The sequence below is a fragment of the Eurypyga helias genome, unplaced genomic scaffold (genome assembly GCF_000690775.1).
Source record: "Eurypyga helias isolate BGI_N326 unplaced genomic scaffold, ASM69077v1 scaffold24569, whole genome shotgun sequence".
Taxonomy (NCBI): Eukaryota; Metazoa; Chordata; class Aves; order Eurypygiformes; family Eurypygidae; genus Eurypyga; species Eurypyga helias.
Genome location: NW_010274267.1, coordinates 1,202 through 17,178, shown reverse-complemented (window position 1 = coordinate 17,178; position 15,977 = coordinate 1,202). Strand labels below are relative to the sequence as shown.

Sequence of the window (15,977 nt, the reverse complement as noted above, 5' to 3'; positions counted from 1 at the left end):
GAGATCGCCAGCATGTCGGGCAAGCTGAAGGCCATGTTCCTGCCGCCCATGACGCTGCCGCCGCACGGGGCCGGGACTGGCGGAGTGGCGACTTCCTGAGCCCGGGCACCTTTCGAGGGTACCCGGTGCCTTCGCTTCCAAGGTGCGGGTCCCGTTGGCCCCGGGAGTGGAGCGGTCGAGCAAGGATGATGCTGACCTGAGAGGAGCGGGATGCTTTGTGCTCGCTTGCGTGATTGTGAATAAAAGATGTCTTGAAAAGGCCCTTGCTGTGTGAGTGAGCGTGAGCTCAGTGCTGCTCCTCGGGCACGGGCGCTTCGCCCTGGCGCAGGGGCAGTCATGCCAACGTGCGCCTCATGCCTTGGTGAAACCCGTGTTCATGTTCCGAGCGTGATGGCATGATGTACCACGTCCTGCAGAAGTTGCTCATGCTAACCCTTAGTGTGAAGCCCTAGGACATCAAGTGACTTCTTCCTTAACGCTTCAGGGGTGTTCAGCCCCGTCTAAGAGCACGTATTGACGTCTCTGCTGTTCGAAACACGCTCTGTAACATGTCCCTGAGCACCGCGTCGTGCTGTTCAGGTGGTGCTGAGACACCCCTCTCTGCAGCAGGGCCGGTGCAGCTCGCTCACTCCTACCGCCGGTGCCTGTGTGGTTTTCTGGCTGAACGTGTAATCAAACAGGTTAGCCCTAATGGGAAAAGGCCGCAGGAAGATGCAGTGGGGATGGGCGCGGTGCGGGAGGGCTGGGCTCGCCCCGTTTGGCTGCCGCTTGGGATTAGAACAGCACAAACAACATACGGTTGTACCTCGGGACTGAAGAGAGGCAAACCTAGCAGAGCAGCCTCGCTCCAGCGCAACGCTTTGCGTTTCCAACTCGATTCGAAGGAAGGGGCATCAAATATGTCTGCTTGCAGACTCCTTCCCTGTCAGCCGGTGTGTCCTTGGAAGCACTTGGGGTCTTTCAGGAGGGCGATGGGGGCCGGGGTGGCAGGGCCGGGGGTGAAGAAAGCCCAGCCTGGGAGAGCAGGGAGCTGTGAGCCAGGTGTGCGAGCCGCGTCCGGTTTTGCCTTCCGTGCTGTTCAGTCACAAACCAGGCAGGAATGTAGCCAGCAAGGGCGTGAGCTTAGTGGATGGGAGGCAGGAAAAGCAGTCGGTCCCTTCCGTCTCCATCTACCTCTCCCAGCCTGGCCTTGGCCTTCCCCCACCCCTCTAATTATTCATTAACTACAGCCCAGGAAGTGCTTTGCAAACGATTAAAATGAAGCTTTCTGCTTGCGGCCTGCGGTTTGCCTGACCTGGAGCTACCTTCTTCGCAGTCTGCCGCCAAACAGGCGGAGTTCGGGACCGTGCCTGTGCGGATCAGACGCAGGTGAGTCACGGGAAGTGCCGCGGCACCCCGCCCTCCCAAGACTGCTCCTCCATGGCCGTGGCACTCACCGCCGTCCCCCCGCCGTGAGCACCCAACCCAACCGGGAGGGTGCGAGCCCACCCCTCCTCTGTCAAGGTTTTTGATCTCTATCCCAAATATGCCTCAAGATACTGTCTTGACAATTCCAATGTTGCTTTATTTTCTTTAGTGGGAGCCCTGGTGAAGGGCTGTGGCTCTTCCTCCGCCAGCTGCTGCCAGTCCCCCGTCAGTGGGGATCTGAGGGTCAAGATCCTGATGCCATCCTGTGGGTGAGTGCTGTGAATGCTGGTTAGGGGCAGAAAACGAGAAAAATAAAAATACAGGCAGTAGGAATTGGCCACAGAAGGGGAAAAAAACCCCACCCTTCCAATGGGAGCTCCAGGATAGCTGGAGGACTGGAGTTTGCAGGGGTTTAGATTGGTATTGTTTTTACCGTACTCCTCCTCGCTGTGCCAAAGAGCCGGCAGGGTTTGGGATGCCCAGTGGGTCAGTCTGCCAGCCCCACAGCTGCAGCATCTCTGAATGCTCCTGTACGGAGGGAGGTTGGGTGCCTGGCCTTTTCAATCCTCACTGTTTCTCGATTCGCTACAGTCTTTCTAGCCCTGTACGGCACAGCAGGACCTAAAACCTTCACGCTTGGCCCAAACGGGTGCTCTGCTCTGGGGGCTGCAGTGGCGGGGTGTGTGGAAACGGGATTCATACTGGCACTGCTCTGTAGTAAGGATCTGGGCAGCCACGGTGGTCCAGCGCTGTCCTGGCGTCCTGTGGCCTGGCACGTAGCATCTGGCTTAGGAAAGCCAGAGGAAGATGGTACCCCTGTCTGTTCCCCACACCCAGGCGGCCTTCGCTCTGCTCTAACAACTGAACTGCGATGCAATCCTGTGCGAAACCGCAAGACCTCCTCCCTAAAGTCATCCCAGTACTGAGAATTGGAAGTAGCAAACGCAATGCCGAGTCTCTAAAAGGGCTCCAAATGCGATTCCCCCAAATGTGTGGGAAGCACAGGACAATGAAGCTGGGTGCCTGGGCAAGAGGGCAGACAACCTAACGGAAAGCAGCGAGTGGGATGTTCAAGAGTCAACATCTGGTTTTGTAAAGGCGAATCCTGCCTTGTATAACTAGAGACTTTTGAGGGACTTTGCAAGGATGTGGATAAGGCAGGTCTGGCTGATACACTTTCCTTGGATTTCTGAAAAAAATGGTGTTTTTTTCTGAAAAAATGCTAAAGTCATGGCGTAAGAAAGAAGAAGATGGTTTTTCATAGGATCACAGGATGGTTTGGGTTGGAAGGGATGTTAAAGACCACCCAGTTCCAACCCCCCTGCCATGGGCAGGGACACCTTCCACTAGACCAGGTTGCTCCAAGCCTCATCCAGCCTGGCCTTGGACACTTCCAGGGATGGGGCATCCACAGCTTCTCTGGGCAACCTGTCCCAGTGCCTCTCCACCCTCTCTGGGAAGAATTCCTTCCTGATATCCAATCTAAACCTCCCCGCTTTCAATTTAAAGCCGTTGCCCTAGTGAAAATAGGAAACGGAAGGTGGGGATAAACATCCATTTCTAACAGGACAGGGAAGTCGTCAGTGGGCCTTACCTGAAATATCCACTGTTCAGCGTATTCTCAAAATGACCTGGAAACAGAGCTTGTACGGTGAGGTGAGGAAATTGGCTGATGGTACAAGGTTATTCAGGATAACGGGGTGGGAGCTGGTGGTGATTAGTTGCAGAAGGACCTTGTGAGAGTGAAGGAGTGGGCAAAAGAACAGCAGGTGAAATACCGACGTAGGCGTGTGTGAAACAGTGTTCACAGAGAAAAATAATTCAGCATTCACATATGAAACGATGAACTGATCGTCATCCCTCTGGAGTCAGACTGTGATCCCGTGTAAGTCCTTGCAGTGTTCGCTTGGTGCTTGGTTGTGAACAAATAGCAGAAATCATCACTCTGTGTGTGTGTGTGTGTGTATATATACACACAGATGTCCGTGTCCAACCTCGAACTCTGTGGTCCTGTGTCACTCCTGCTCCATATCTCCCAAACACCTACGTAGGGTTGGAGCCTCCAGCCTGGCAAAGGGCTGAGGAAGGATACGGATGCCGCGGGTCTGTATCGGGAGCAGGTTGGAGGAGGTGCGTAGGAATCAGTCAGTGATTTTGCTTTCTTGGCAACAACCGGATTTTAATACAAATGAGGCAGGGAGCAGGTGATAAGCAAGCCAAAGGAGGGGTGTTTCTGTAGCTGACCAGCGGAATTCCTTGCCAAAGGATGCTGAACGGGTTATGGATTTGGCAGCTGGCTCTACAAGTAGCTGCAAGTAGAGGTTTAGGGAGTACAGGGGGAAAAGCAGCTCCACGTGTAACCTCATCCTCTGCTCTTCCTTCCACTACGGTTTTGACATCTGGCTCACCCAGCCCGACCCCCTGCCCCAGAGCGCAGCTAACCCCAAAGCCGCATCGGGTTTTTGGGGGCCTCTGGACACCTCCCAGGAGCGGAGATGCCCCAGTCTCTGGCAACCTGTGGCGGCTGCCGGGGGTCTGGGAGGGAGCGCACGTGCAAGTTTTCCTGGCATCTAATAAGAATTCGCTCGCTGCATGATGCCTTTTGCCTCTGGTCCTCCTGCTGTGTCCCACGAAGAAAATGTGGCTCCAACCCCAGTCCCGCTGTGGGTAGTCCCAGACAGCTGTTAAATCTCACCTTCAGCATCGTTTCTCCAAGCTGAACCAACCCAGCTTCCTCGGCTGCGCTCCAGGCTCCGCAGTGGCCTCACGCTGGATTCTGTCCAGTTTCTCAGCGCTGGGGTTTTCTTTACAGCGGTCCAGACGTGGGTGTCTCTTAATTAGCCACTTCATTTCTCCTCTCTGAATTTGTTCTGGTGCTAGCCGTGGTTGGCTCCACACCGGGTGTACAGGATGAGGTTCTGCCATCTGCGTCGGACTGAACAGCCAATGGCAGAGTGAGAGGAGTCTGAAATCTCTGCTGGTTGTGTTAAGGAAGTGTTTTAGCTGCTCAGTTCTCGCCTGTTGCTGCACGCTGCAGCTGTTCAGGAGAGCAACCTCAGACACCGCTGCTTCCCTCCCTGACCAGCCCCAGCTCCTCCTTGGTAGTTTTTAATGAGGTGGCCCAGGTCAAAGGCGCTGGGGCAGCCGTCAGCCCTTCCCTGAGCTGAAAGCAACCAGAAGGATAAATTCATTCCGTAAATGTGGGGATTTGGGATTTGTATCTGCACAAATACTGACATGTGGTACTGCTCCTGAGACCCCACCTGGAGTGCTGCGTCCAGCTGTGGGGGCACCAACATCAGAAGGATATGGACTGGTTGGAGCGAGTCCAGAGGAGGCCACGGAGATGCTCCGAGGGCTGGAGCCCCTCTGCCATGGGGACAGGCTGGGAGAGTTGGGGGTGTTCAGCCTGGAGAAGGGAAGGCTCCGGGGAGACCTTATAGCACCTTCCCGTGCCTGAAGGGGCTACAAGGAAGCTGGGGGGGACTTTTTACAAGGGCCTGTAGTGACAGGACAAGGGGTAACGGGTTTAAACTGAAAGTGGGGAGGGTTAGATTGGATATCGGGAAGAAATTCTTCCCGCAGAGGGTGGGGAGGCACAGGGACAGGTTGCCCCGAGAAGCTGTGGATGCCTCATCCCTGGAAGTGTCCAAGGCCAGGCTGGATGAGGCTTGGAGCAACCTGGTCTAGTGGAAGGGGTCCCTGCCCGTGGCAGGGGGGGTGGAACTGGATGTTGTTTAGGGTCCCTTCCAACCCTAACCATGCTATTCTATGATTCTATGGGTTCAGTGCTAACTCACCCTTTCTATTCTGCTCGGGGTTCTTCACCACCTTGTTCTTTCCCCGTTCCCCCGTGTCCCACTAACGTTTTCTTCCCCGGACAGATTTTCCGCTTCAGCCACTTCACAAGGCGTAGGGATGCCTGGGTGTCATGTTTTTGTCTGCCGTGGCTTCACATCAACCTCACAGTCTTCTTTTGTTCTCCTTTGGGACTTCTGCCCAGAAATCTCTGTCACTTCCCTCCTACTGCTGAACTGTACCTCTTTCCTGTCCCAGTGCTAGATGGGCTCAGGCAGCTTCTACGACTTTCAGTAGAAGTTGTTCCCTTGAGCTGGAGGGGAACAAGGGGTCTCGTTTTTATTCCTTTAATACCGGTTTTAAGTCAGTACAGCTGCACCCCCGCAGCTCACCGCATCCCAGCTCAGCATGTGTGCGAAACCAGAAGTATTTCAAAGGAGAGGAGGCTGTGGTGGGTGCCTGGGCTGCCCTTCTATCAATGAAGTTGAGCTTCCCACTCCTCTACTTCCCTTTGTTGATAGTTTCTGCCTTGGCCACGGGTTTTGTCTCGCTCGTGGCCAGCAGCCTGCTCAGCTTTTTTGCAGGATTTCCCAGCCTGGTGGCGAGTGGGGAAGTCTGCAGCCGCTGATGCTTGAAGTGGGCAAGTCTCTCGCTCTTCCTGCTGCCCACGCCGCGGCGGAGATGGCCCCAGGGAAGAGTCCGGCTCCTTGGCCAGCTGGAGGGCCCTCTTTTGCCACTGCTTAGCTCCCGTGCCTTCCCGAGACCTGCGGACCTGGGAACAGGTGCTATGGAAAAGGGCAGTCATGGGCCATAGCTGGGCACGGTTAGTTTTCCTTCTTTCGATGGGGCTGTCCAGGTGGATGGCTTTGGCCTCGGCATGCCCTGCTGGGATCCCGAAGGAAGTAGGCCGAGCTGTGGGCAGGGCTACAGGCCATAGCCGTTTGCCCTGCCCTCCGCCTGCTCTCCCGGGCAGCTTCCACGCTGCCTCCCACCCCATCCCTTTCGAGCTACCCATGCCCGTTGCGCCGCCCTTCCCCGACAGGCTGTTTGCCGGAGGGCAATGCCGCACTTGGGGTGCTGGCCTGAACCTCCGAGCCTGCAGCTCCGGCTTTGCACAGATTTCCCACCCCTGTGGCTTCCCCCGGGGCGAGCTGGAGTCCGGAGAGTGCAGCTGGGAAGCTGTGGGGCAGCCCAAGGGGAGCCAAGGGGTGGCAGGGTGCTGCCCCGCTCGGCGGCTGCCTGCTCCAGCCTTGGAGGCATGTGGGTGACCCCTCGGCTGCGGTCCCCTCGGCACCATGTCCAGGGTCTGGGGGGGCGGGGAGCACTCAAGGCCCTCCCTGGCCTTTTGAGGAAGAAGGGGAAGAGGAGACTTGCAGAACTGAATTTTGCGAGCGCAGCCGGGACCCAAGATGCAGTCTTAAAGCCTGGTGTGAAAAAAAAAAGACAGGGACCCAAGAGTAACAGGGGGGATGGGGAGGAAAGACAGAAAAGGAGAAGCAGAAGTGTGTGCAAAGCAGCTTGGGGCTGGGGAGTCGATGGCGCAGAGCGCTTCCTGTTCCCGGAGCTGCGCGTGCCCAGCTGCGCAGGGGCTGGCGCCTGCCTGTGCCCGGCAGCACCCTGCAGAAGGCCGGAGCCCGGGGCACGTACCCCGGCGCAGGTGGATCGGAGGGTCTGCATGGACGGACGGTAGACGCCCGCAGAGATACATGGCCAGCTCCCGAGGGCTGCAGGAACAGCTTGGCGTTGGGCGCTCCCGCACAGACCTCCGACTTCCCTTTTCTCACCAGCGCAAACTGAGTTTTCCCCTGTGTTTTCTGAGTTGCCTTGGTGGTAGCCACTTGGCCCCCTTCTTCTTTCGCCCTCCACGATGGTGAGGTAAGAGGGGCTGAGAAGCGTGGGTGTGTAGGGTGGGGGACTGGGAAAGTAGGATGGATCAGAGCGGGGATCATCCTGGAAGCTGCGTCTCAGTGGAAACCTTTCCGGGCTGGGGAGGCAGCAGGTGGGAAGGGATGCTGCTGCTGGCTGTTACCTGTGTGGGTACCTCGGGGTCAGCAACCGGGGTCACCGTCTGTCACTGTACGAGTCTCCGCAATAACTCCTGGCCTTTTAAATTCACCGAGTCTTGGTTTTATCTCCTCTGCTAGGTGGTTTCACCGTGACCTGAGTGGGCTGGAAGCTGAAGCCTTACTGAAGGGACGAGGCGTCCATGGGAGCTTTCTGGCCAGACCCAGTCGGAAGAATCAGGGAGATTTTTCTCTTTCAGTTCGGTAAGTAACTTGCACCCCAACTTCCGTCCTTCCAGGGTTACTCACGCAGGATGCTTAGATCCACACGTCCTGTGGCACCTTCTCCATCCTGTCCTTCTTCCTTTGAGTTCCGTAAAAGGGCCTGAGCTTCCCAGCATCTTCTAGACCCTCCCTCAAGTTGCCCTGGGGAGCTTCTCTTTCCAGTCGTCTCCTTTCACTGGGATGGCTTGCTCTGGTGCCATGGCAGAACATTTTCCTGCCTCGATGGACTGCTTTGTGCATCTTCCCGCAGGGTTGGTGACCAGGTAACCCACATCCGCATCCAGAATACTGGGGATTTCTATGACCTGTACGGAGGGGAGAAGTTTGCCACCTTGTCGGAACTGGTGGAATACTACACGCAGCAACAGGGCTCGCTGCAGGACAAAGATGGAACCATCATTGACTTGCGATACCCGCTCAACTGTTCCGACCCCACAACAGAGAGGTATGGGGAAAGCAAAGCAGCTGGCGTGTCTGCCATGAGGCCTCCTCTGCCTTCCATGGTTGGCTTTCCTCCCCGCCTCCATCCCCAGGGCAAACCCTGCAAACAGGGTCTCCGGCCTCCCGTATCCTCCCATGCTCCCACGGGGGGCAGCTCCCCCAGGATCAGCTGCGCATACCTTGACCCATCACAGCAGACCTAACAGGGCTCTATTTTTACCTGTGGTTTCCTGTTGCCTTTGCTATTTATATGTTTTTCTTAAAAGCAAAGGCTGTGGTGTTAGTTATGGGTTTGGAGCGCTCCACAGAGTGACACAATACGTGGAAGCCCTCAGCCCTACCCCAAACCTCCTCGGTTATTCTCAGGCAGAGGCGAGCGGGACCGTGTTCCCCTGCTATTCCTAGCCTGCTCGCTCTCCTTCCTGTCCCCGCTTTGTGTATGTCTCTGTCACCAAGTTCCTAAATCAAATCGGGCGGTTTTGCCCCCGCGTCGCACTTTCGGGCTCTTCGACGCGACTCGCGCCTCGCTCGGGGGCGCGTAGGTCCTCCTTTCCAACCTGGAGACGGGGGGCAAAGGTGCCTGGGGGGAAGCGCCCCTGCTCACTGGGGGGTCAGGCTGCAGAGGGGCCAGCGCCCCTGTGCCGGCCGTCCTCCAGTGGGTCGCCTCTGCACCCAAGGCCATTGGGTTGTGGCCCTGCAGCTTCCTCCCTGCGGTTGGAAACTTCTCCCCCCCCAGCAGGCTCTTACGAAAGCTCCTCTCACTCTCTCCCCAAGTGATTTTCCATCACGTGGCTTTGAAGAGCTGGGCTCTACTGGGGGGAAGGGAGGGGGGGAAGGGGGACCATTAACCCCTTCCTACCTGTGGAGGGGAGACCTCTTTGAGGAGAAGGGGTCAGCCATTCCCCAGGGGGGCACCTGAGCACTGGCATGTGGGGGCTGAACCCAGATTTGTGAGGAGGATCGGGAATTAATGACAGCCATGCGACAGAAATCCCCAGCTGCTTCTTGCAGAGCATGAAGTGGGATCTTCCCTGGAGAAGAGAAGGCCCCGGGAAGATCTTATAGCACCTTCCAGTGCCTGAAGGGGCTACAAGGAAGCTGGGGGGGACTTTTTACAAGGGCCTGTAGTGACAGGACAAGGGGTAACGGGTTTAAATTGAAAGTGGGGAGGTTTAGATTGGAGCTCAGGAAGAAATTCTTCCTGGAGAGGGTGGGGAGGCACTGGGACAGGTTGCCCAGAGAAGCTGTGGATGCCCCATTCCTGGAAGTGTCCAAGGCCAGGCTGGATGAGGCTTGGAGCAACCTGGTCTAGTGGAAGGTGTCCCTGCCCATGGCAGGGGGGTTGGAACTGGATGATCTTTAAGGTCCCTTCCAACCCAAAGCATTCCGTGATTCTGTGACCAATAGAAGGTACTTGCCAAGGCACAACAACCGCCTGCCGTGTCTTTGCTGCCAAAATGGTTCCTAGCTGTTGGGTAGAGGAGTGCGTTGGTCTGGCCGGATACGGGGTGAATGAAAGCTCTGTCTGCTTCCGTGACAAGGGCCTGGCCTCCCGAATTCCATCAATTCTTGGGAACAGATAGCCCTAAGAATGTGAAGGGTCACACCCCGGCTTTGATGGCGTACGGAGCGCGTCCGCTGGTTGTGCAGCACCTGCCACGCGTGGGGTGGGCGTTGCAATCAGTGTGGTGCAGCAGGTACCTGCTTTTGAAACACTCTTTTCCAGGGGAGATGGCCAAAATTCCTGTGTCCGCAGCGGCTGGGGCGGCTCTGTGGAAGCGGGGGTGCAGTGAACACGGGCTTTGGCACACGGCTGTGCTGTAAAGGCCCCTGAAAGCAGAGCCCAGCACGCGGCTCCAGCTGGAGATGGGGATGTCCCCAGGAGTGGAGGGGCCTGCCTCAACCAGGCCCATCCTGCTGGGGGAGAAGGGCCCAAATCCCCTCCCTGACACCGAGCTGGGAAGGGGCCGGGGCAGGAGCACCAGGACTGTGGTGGCCCCTGGGCTGAGATGGGTCCAGACCTAGTAGAGGCTCCGCCAGCAAATGGATATCAGGAGAAGTGGGATGATTCAGAGCATCTCCCAGTGCCCAGAGCACCTCACAGCTCTCGACTTTCTGAAATTTGGATCTTCCAAGTGAGTTTTGTGGAAGCAGGGCAGAGCTGCAGTGAATGTGGCCGCCTGCATCTCTACTTGGCAGCTCAGCAGTGCCCCCCAGGACCCGCTGGTGTGGTCCAAAGAGACTGTGGAGCTTGGGACAGGCACGAGGAGCTAGAGGATATGCACAGAGCCATCCTGGGTCACATCTGGAGTTCTGCAGGGCCAAGAGCTCTGCAGCAGGAGGAGACGCCTGGGTTGTCCCATCTCCCAGACTGCTGGTGTCCATCGCCCACGCCGCACAGCGCAGGGAGATCCCACCAGGCACAACGCTCTGCCCCACCCCCCGCCCCTCCCAAAACCTTTGGAGGTGGGAAGGGGCTTGGGAACATGCTTGCGTCCCTCTGCACCCTGGACCCGGTCCTGCAGCAAGGCAGCGGGCACCTTGGTCCAAGGGGGATGCTCCTCACCTCCTGCTGGAAGAAGGAGCTGCCGACTGGGCGTTTGCACTGGGGATCGACACGTGTGCATGGACCAACGGCCGTGATAAGTACCAGGAGCAGGACAGGGGCTCCAGGTGGCTCCGGGTGTGCGTTCCTCTGGCGAGGCTGCAGTGTGATGTGTGCAGAGAATGGGAATTACCCTTTGACTGAAGAGGTGACCGAGTTTCAAAGGAGGAGTTGCTGGGATGGTTCTTCAATGGATCTGGTCTCAACACAACCACCTGGCTGCTGCTAATCCAGTGACTCACTGGGCATTTATTTTTGTTTTCCTGGTGTTTTGAGATTCCACCACACCCTGCGGCAGTAAGGCTAGAATCCCGGTAATGCTGGGAGGTGCTGGAACCCATGGACTAACCCCCTCCAGCTGGTCTTCAAGCCAACAAGCCTGTGGGTATCACACAACCAGATCACACACGGTGCTGTCCCACTGTGTCCTCTGGTACCGGCATCCTGCTCCCCAGGGTCCATAGAATCATAGAATCATAGAATAGTTAGGATTGGAAGGGACCTTACAGGACAGACCATCCAGTTCCAACCCCCTTGCCATGGGCAGGGACACCTTCCACTAGACCAGGTTGCTCCAAGCCTCATCCAGCCTGGCCTTGGACACTTCCAGGGATGGGGCATCCACAGCTTCTCTGGGCAACCTGTCCCAGTGCCTCCCCACCCTCTCCATGGAGAATTTCTTCCTGATACCCAATCTAAACCTCCCCACTTTCAATTTAAACCCGTTACCCCTTGGCCTGTGACTACAGGCCCGTGTAAAAAGTCCCCCCCAGCTTCCTTGTAGCCCCTTCAGGCACTGGAAGGGGCTATAAGGTCTCCCCGGAGCCTTCTCTTCTCCAGGCTGAAGAAGCCCAATTCTTGCAGCCTTTCATCTAGCTCCACCTCATCCCTTGCCCTTTCGTTCTCTTGCCAGCTCTCGACTTCCTTCTGTCTCATCTGCTTTTCCCAAGATCCTGCTGCTCCCTTGGTTTCCTTCCCTTTCTTTTTCCCTCCTCTCTCTCTTCTCCTTCCTTTCTTCCTCCTTCACCCTTCCCAGGTGTTGCCGGGCATCAGCTTAGCTGCATCTCCACCTCTCCTCTGACCCTCTTTGTTTTCTCCCAGGTGGTACCACGGGCATCTCTCAGGCTCTGCCGCTGAATCCCTTCTCCAGGCCAAAGCCACCCCTTGGACCTTCTTGGTGCGGGAGAGCCTCAGCAAACCCGGGGATTTTGTCTTGTCCGTCCTCACCGACCAGCTTAAACCTGGGTCCGACACTGCACCCGCTGGGGCCACCAGCGCCTCCGGGCCCCGGCTCAAGGTCACGCACATCAAGATCATGTGCGAGGTGAGCAGTTGGGAGAGCTCTCTGCCAATCTGTGCTGATCGTGTCCTCGACAGCGTGGCTCCCTGTCAGCTGGGTCAGCAGCGCTTCCGAATTTGGATGGAAGTGCCGTCACCTTGCAGGTTCCTCGTGTCCGTGCCCCAGCCTGGAAGGGCAGCGCTGGGTTCTTGGGGGTCGGGGGGAGGAGGGCCGCCAGCTGGGCCTTCACCATGGGTCTGAAGGGTGTTACCAACCCGGCTGTCACAAGTTCTGTTTCTTTCCTGCGGGATGACGTGGAGGGAAGTTTCAGGAGCAGAAAGCAACTGATGGGAGCTGGGGGCAATAGACCTTCCCCGGGCTTCCCTCTGCTGACAGGGGCCAGCTCACCGCGCTCTGAACTTAGTGTTCGCGGGGCAAACTGCTATCTGACCTCTGTGCTGGGCCGGGGGGAAATAATGGCACGGGGTGGTGCCTGTGGGTCTGCATCCCAGCCTTCCCTTTTCCCTGAGCATTATCAGCTTTGTCTGTAGGAATGTTGGGAGCGGGACGTTACGCATTCTTCCCCCATTTAGAATGGACGCTACACAGTCGGAGGCGCCGAAACATTTGACAGCTTGACGGACCTGGTGGAGCACTTCAAGAAGACTGGAATTGAGGAGGTGTCCGGCTCTTTTGTGTACCTGAAGCAGGTAAATCCTGTTTCCTCTCTTTCTTAGGGATCCTCTGGAGGGACCCACTTGCTCTGTGTCCCTCTCCTCCTGTTCCCCACAGCGTGTAGAGGCGTCTTTGTCCTCCAGCAGCGTCTCTCTCTCATGCCAACCCGTTGTCTTTTCCCATCCTCAGCCCTACTACGCTACGAGGGTGAATGCTGCTGACATTGAGAACAGAGTGCAGGAGCTGAACAAGAAGAGTCTATCTGAGGAGACATCCAAGGCTGGATTCTGGGAGGAATTTGATGTAAGAGACTGCTGGGGGACATTAGTCTGGCTTTTTGGGAAGTCCCTGTGCAACACCTCATTCTCCATCCCTGATTTCTTCCTGGACACAAACTTCTCGGGTGTCCTGTAAATCCTTTTCATTTCACCTCTGAAAGAAGGCTCCGTTCGGAACCTGTTCCTCTGGGGAATGACTGTCGTCTTTAAGTGAACCCCGTGAGGTAGAAACGTGCTTTTTCACGCTTGGGAGAATGAGCCACCATGCACCTTGGACTTTTCAAGTCCAGGTTTGCTTTTCACCTCTCTGCTCCTCCACAAGCATGCCTGCGCGTCCCCAGAGCCACCTCTGTTCCCCTGCGTGCCCACCTCCCCTGTCGTGCCTGGTGACCTGGCCGTGACCACGCTCTCTTCTGCTCTCAGAGTCTGCAGAAACAGGAAGCCAAGCAACTGTTTGACCGTCATGAGGGTCAGAGACCTGAAAACAAGAGCAAGAACCGATACAAGAACATTTTGCCCTGTGAGTCTTGCTTCTCCACTATTGCAAACACCCCCATGGGCAGGGAAGAGCTGTGCCAGTCGTCCCCGGCCCTGCCTCAGCCCGCTCTGTCCTCCAGAGCAGGTTACAAGGGGTTAAGGGCTGATGGGAGGAGTTGCAGCCTTTCCGTGTCCTTGAAGTAAAAAAGGAGGGCTGCCTCAGGCTCATTACCTTCTGGTGGTCCATCCAGGGGTAGAGAGATGGGAGGACGACGGGGTGAGCTTGGTCTGAGCCCAGGGAAGGAGAGGTGAAAATACGGGGCGTGCCGCACGCAGGCACATGCGCGTACGAGTGAGGTCGCGTGGGGCAGCGAAGGAGCTTCATGTGGCTGGGCACAGAGTACCTCACCGTTCTCTTCGTTCTTTCGCTGCATGACCAGTTGATCACTCCAGAGTCATCCTCCAAGGCAGGGACCCAAATATCCCTGGATCTGACTATATCAACGCCAACTACGTCAAGGTGAGACTACTGACAGGTGGCTGCGTGCCCCAGACGGGAGAGGGCCTGCCTGCTCCTGCAGCCCTCCTGATGTACCCCTGTCCACAGAACAACCTGATCGGCCCAGACGAGAGCAACAAGACCTACATCGCCAGCCAGGGTTGCCTGGATGCCACGGTCAATGACTTCTGGCAAATGGTGTGGCAGGAGAACACACGCATTATTGTGATGACCACGCGGGAGGTGGAAAAAGGGCGGGTAAGTAGGAGTTTGTGGCTATCTCCGAGCTGCCTTTTCCCTTTCCACCACCGCTCTGCTGTTTCTCTCTCTCCTGCTTTCCTCCCCTACTCACCCTGCTCTCTCTGCCCACACAGAACAAATGTGTGCCATACTGGCCGGAGGTGGGCAGCACCAAGGAATACGGTCCCTACCTCGTGGAGAACGCTGGGGAGCACGACGCGCTGGAGTACAAACTCCGGCACCTCTGCGTGTGTCCGCGGGATAACGTGAGTCTGCCTGGTCCCGTGGGTCCGCAGTTACTGTAGGTCCAAGTTTGGGAAATGCTGGGTGCTGTATCGTTCGTGGGGTTGCTGTTCCTGCCTGGTTTGGGCTGGAATCCAACTGCTGGAATCACCGAGATGTGTGCAGGAGACAGAGGTTCCCACAGGCTTCAGGCCCACCTCTCCTTGGGACGGGGGCCGCGGGAAGGACCGGTTTGCAGTTTGACCTGGAGAGTGTTTTGATTTCCAGGGTAAGGCGGTGCGTGAGATCTGGCACTACCAGTACCTGAGCTGGCCTGACCACGGCGTACCCAGCGAGCCAGGAGGAGTGCTCAGCTTCCTCGACCAAATAAACCAGAAGCAGGAGAGCATCCCAGAGGCAGGGCCTATTCTGGTGCACTGCAGGTTAGCGCAGAAGCTGGGGTCTGAAGCATTCGCCGCCCTTTGCATAGGGTGAGGTGTAGGAACTCTGTTCTGCTGCACCAGCTCTTCCCTGCCACTTGCGACCGAAACTCGGGGCAGCCCCAGTATTTGCTTTTTCCTCTTGATGGCTCCAGACGGAATTCTGCTGCCTGCTGCACCCTTGGCTCTTTCACGGCACAGCTCAACAGCTGCTCTAAGTGCCGCTTTCCTCCCCCAGAAGCAGCTGCGCTTTATTTCAGGAGCTGCGTTGCTCTGACCTCTGCTTGTCCTCTCCTTGCAGCGCTGGGATCGGCCGCACCGGGACCATCATCGTCATTGACATGATAGTGGAGACCATCTCCACCAAGGGTAAGAGGGCCCCAAGTGCCTTGCACTGATTTGGCCTTCCCCGTAGGGCTGCGCCCTGAAGTCCAGGGATGGACTGACGGGATGCGAAGGGATGTAAACCACCAGGTATCAGTGGGAGAGATCCTGTCACAGCCCTGAGAAGGCTGCGCTGTCCGTGCTGGGTGACAGCTGTTGGTCTTTGTACCGTATCCACTTACCGTGGCCGCAGCCTCGCCTGAGCTTGGGCTCTTCCTCCAGGGCCAGACTTGGAAGATGCCGAGAAGGAAGGAGGGATAGGAGGTCCATACAGGAGTAAAGAGTATGGCGGGAGGTGGAAACTTCTTGACTGACCTCTGCTGTGACTGCTTTCGGTGGAGAATTAGGGGGTGTGTGTGTCAGTGAACACATCCATAAGTTTTTCTGGTGCCCCTGGCTAGGGTTGGACTGTGACATCGACATCCAGAAGACCATCCAGATGGTGAGGGCCCAGCGCTCGGGGATGGTGCAGACGGAGGCCCAGTACAAGTTCATCTACATGGCCATCTGCCAGTTCATAGAGACAACCAAGAAAAAGCTGGAAGTTATCCAGGTGAGAAAGGGGGACTCTGCTTTCCTGCCCCGTGAGCCCAGGCCCTGCGTTGGTGCTGGCTCTGAGCCCAAGCGCTCTGTTTCCCAAGCTTTACGCTCGCACCGGGACCTACAGACGAGGGTGGCGCACCACGGTTCGAATTCCTTTTCTTCCCTTTAAAACTCAGGGGATAACATCCTGAGTTGGCTCAAGTACCAGCCCCTCCTGAGTAGGTTTCCAGGCGGTTATTTCAACCGTGTTGGCTGTCACCCCTCCACCAAGCGCTGTGTTGTTACGAGTGTCGTCTGACAGGCAAAGGCTTTGCCCTCTCCTTTCCCGTCTTTCCCCTCCTGGTCCTGTGGCAGGAGAAAATCCTCTCCACGAGGGCTTCGGAGGTTGGATAAGTGGCATC

General features: G+C 56.9%; 2 protein-coding genes across 3 annotated transcripts in view; both read left to right on the top strand.

The window, feature by feature from the left end:
- Nucleotides 1-3: 3 nt before the first annotated feature.
- LOC104515694 (chromosome unknown open reading frame, human C12orf57) lies at nucleotides 4-99 on the top strand (the record flags this gene model as incomplete). The annotated part of the gene is made up of 1 exon (XM_010159775.1): nucleotides 4-99. A coding segment is annotated over one exon (96 nt), but the record flags the coding sequence as incomplete, so codon positions are not given.
- Nucleotides 100-1,662: 1,563 nt separating this feature from the next.
- Nucleotides 1,663-15,977, top strand: part of PTPN6 (protein tyrosine phosphatase, non-receptor type 6) — a 14,749-nt gene continuing 434 nt past the window's right edge. The window contains exons 1-13 of one of the 2 annotated variants that reach the window (XM_010159773.1): nucleotides 1,663-1,676; nucleotides 7,350-7,472; nucleotides 7,744-7,938; nucleotides 11,641-11,863; nucleotides 12,412-12,528; nucleotides 12,683-12,796; nucleotides 13,195-13,291; nucleotides 13,689-13,768; nucleotides 13,856-14,005; nucleotides 14,122-14,253; nucleotides 14,498-14,652; nucleotides 14,951-15,018; nucleotides 15,435-15,586. In XM_010159773.1, the coding sequence (XP_010158075.1) occupies nucleotides 1,663-1,676; nucleotides 7,350-7,472; nucleotides 7,744-7,938; nucleotides 11,641-11,863; nucleotides 12,412-12,528; nucleotides 12,683-12,796; nucleotides 13,195-13,291; nucleotides 13,689-13,768; nucleotides 13,856-14,005; nucleotides 14,122-14,253; nucleotides 14,498-14,652; nucleotides 14,951-15,018; nucleotides 15,435-15,586 (1,620 nt within the window). Of the gene's footprint in view, nucleotides 1,677-6,877; nucleotides 7,081-7,349; nucleotides 7,473-7,743; nucleotides 7,939-11,640; nucleotides 11,864-12,411; nucleotides 12,529-12,682; nucleotides 12,797-13,194; nucleotides 13,292-13,688; nucleotides 13,769-13,855; nucleotides 14,006-14,121; nucleotides 14,254-14,497; nucleotides 14,653-14,950; nucleotides 15,019-15,434; nucleotides 15,587-15,977 lie in introns of those variants that run through there. The other variant, XM_010159774.1, reaches the window with a different exon arrangement.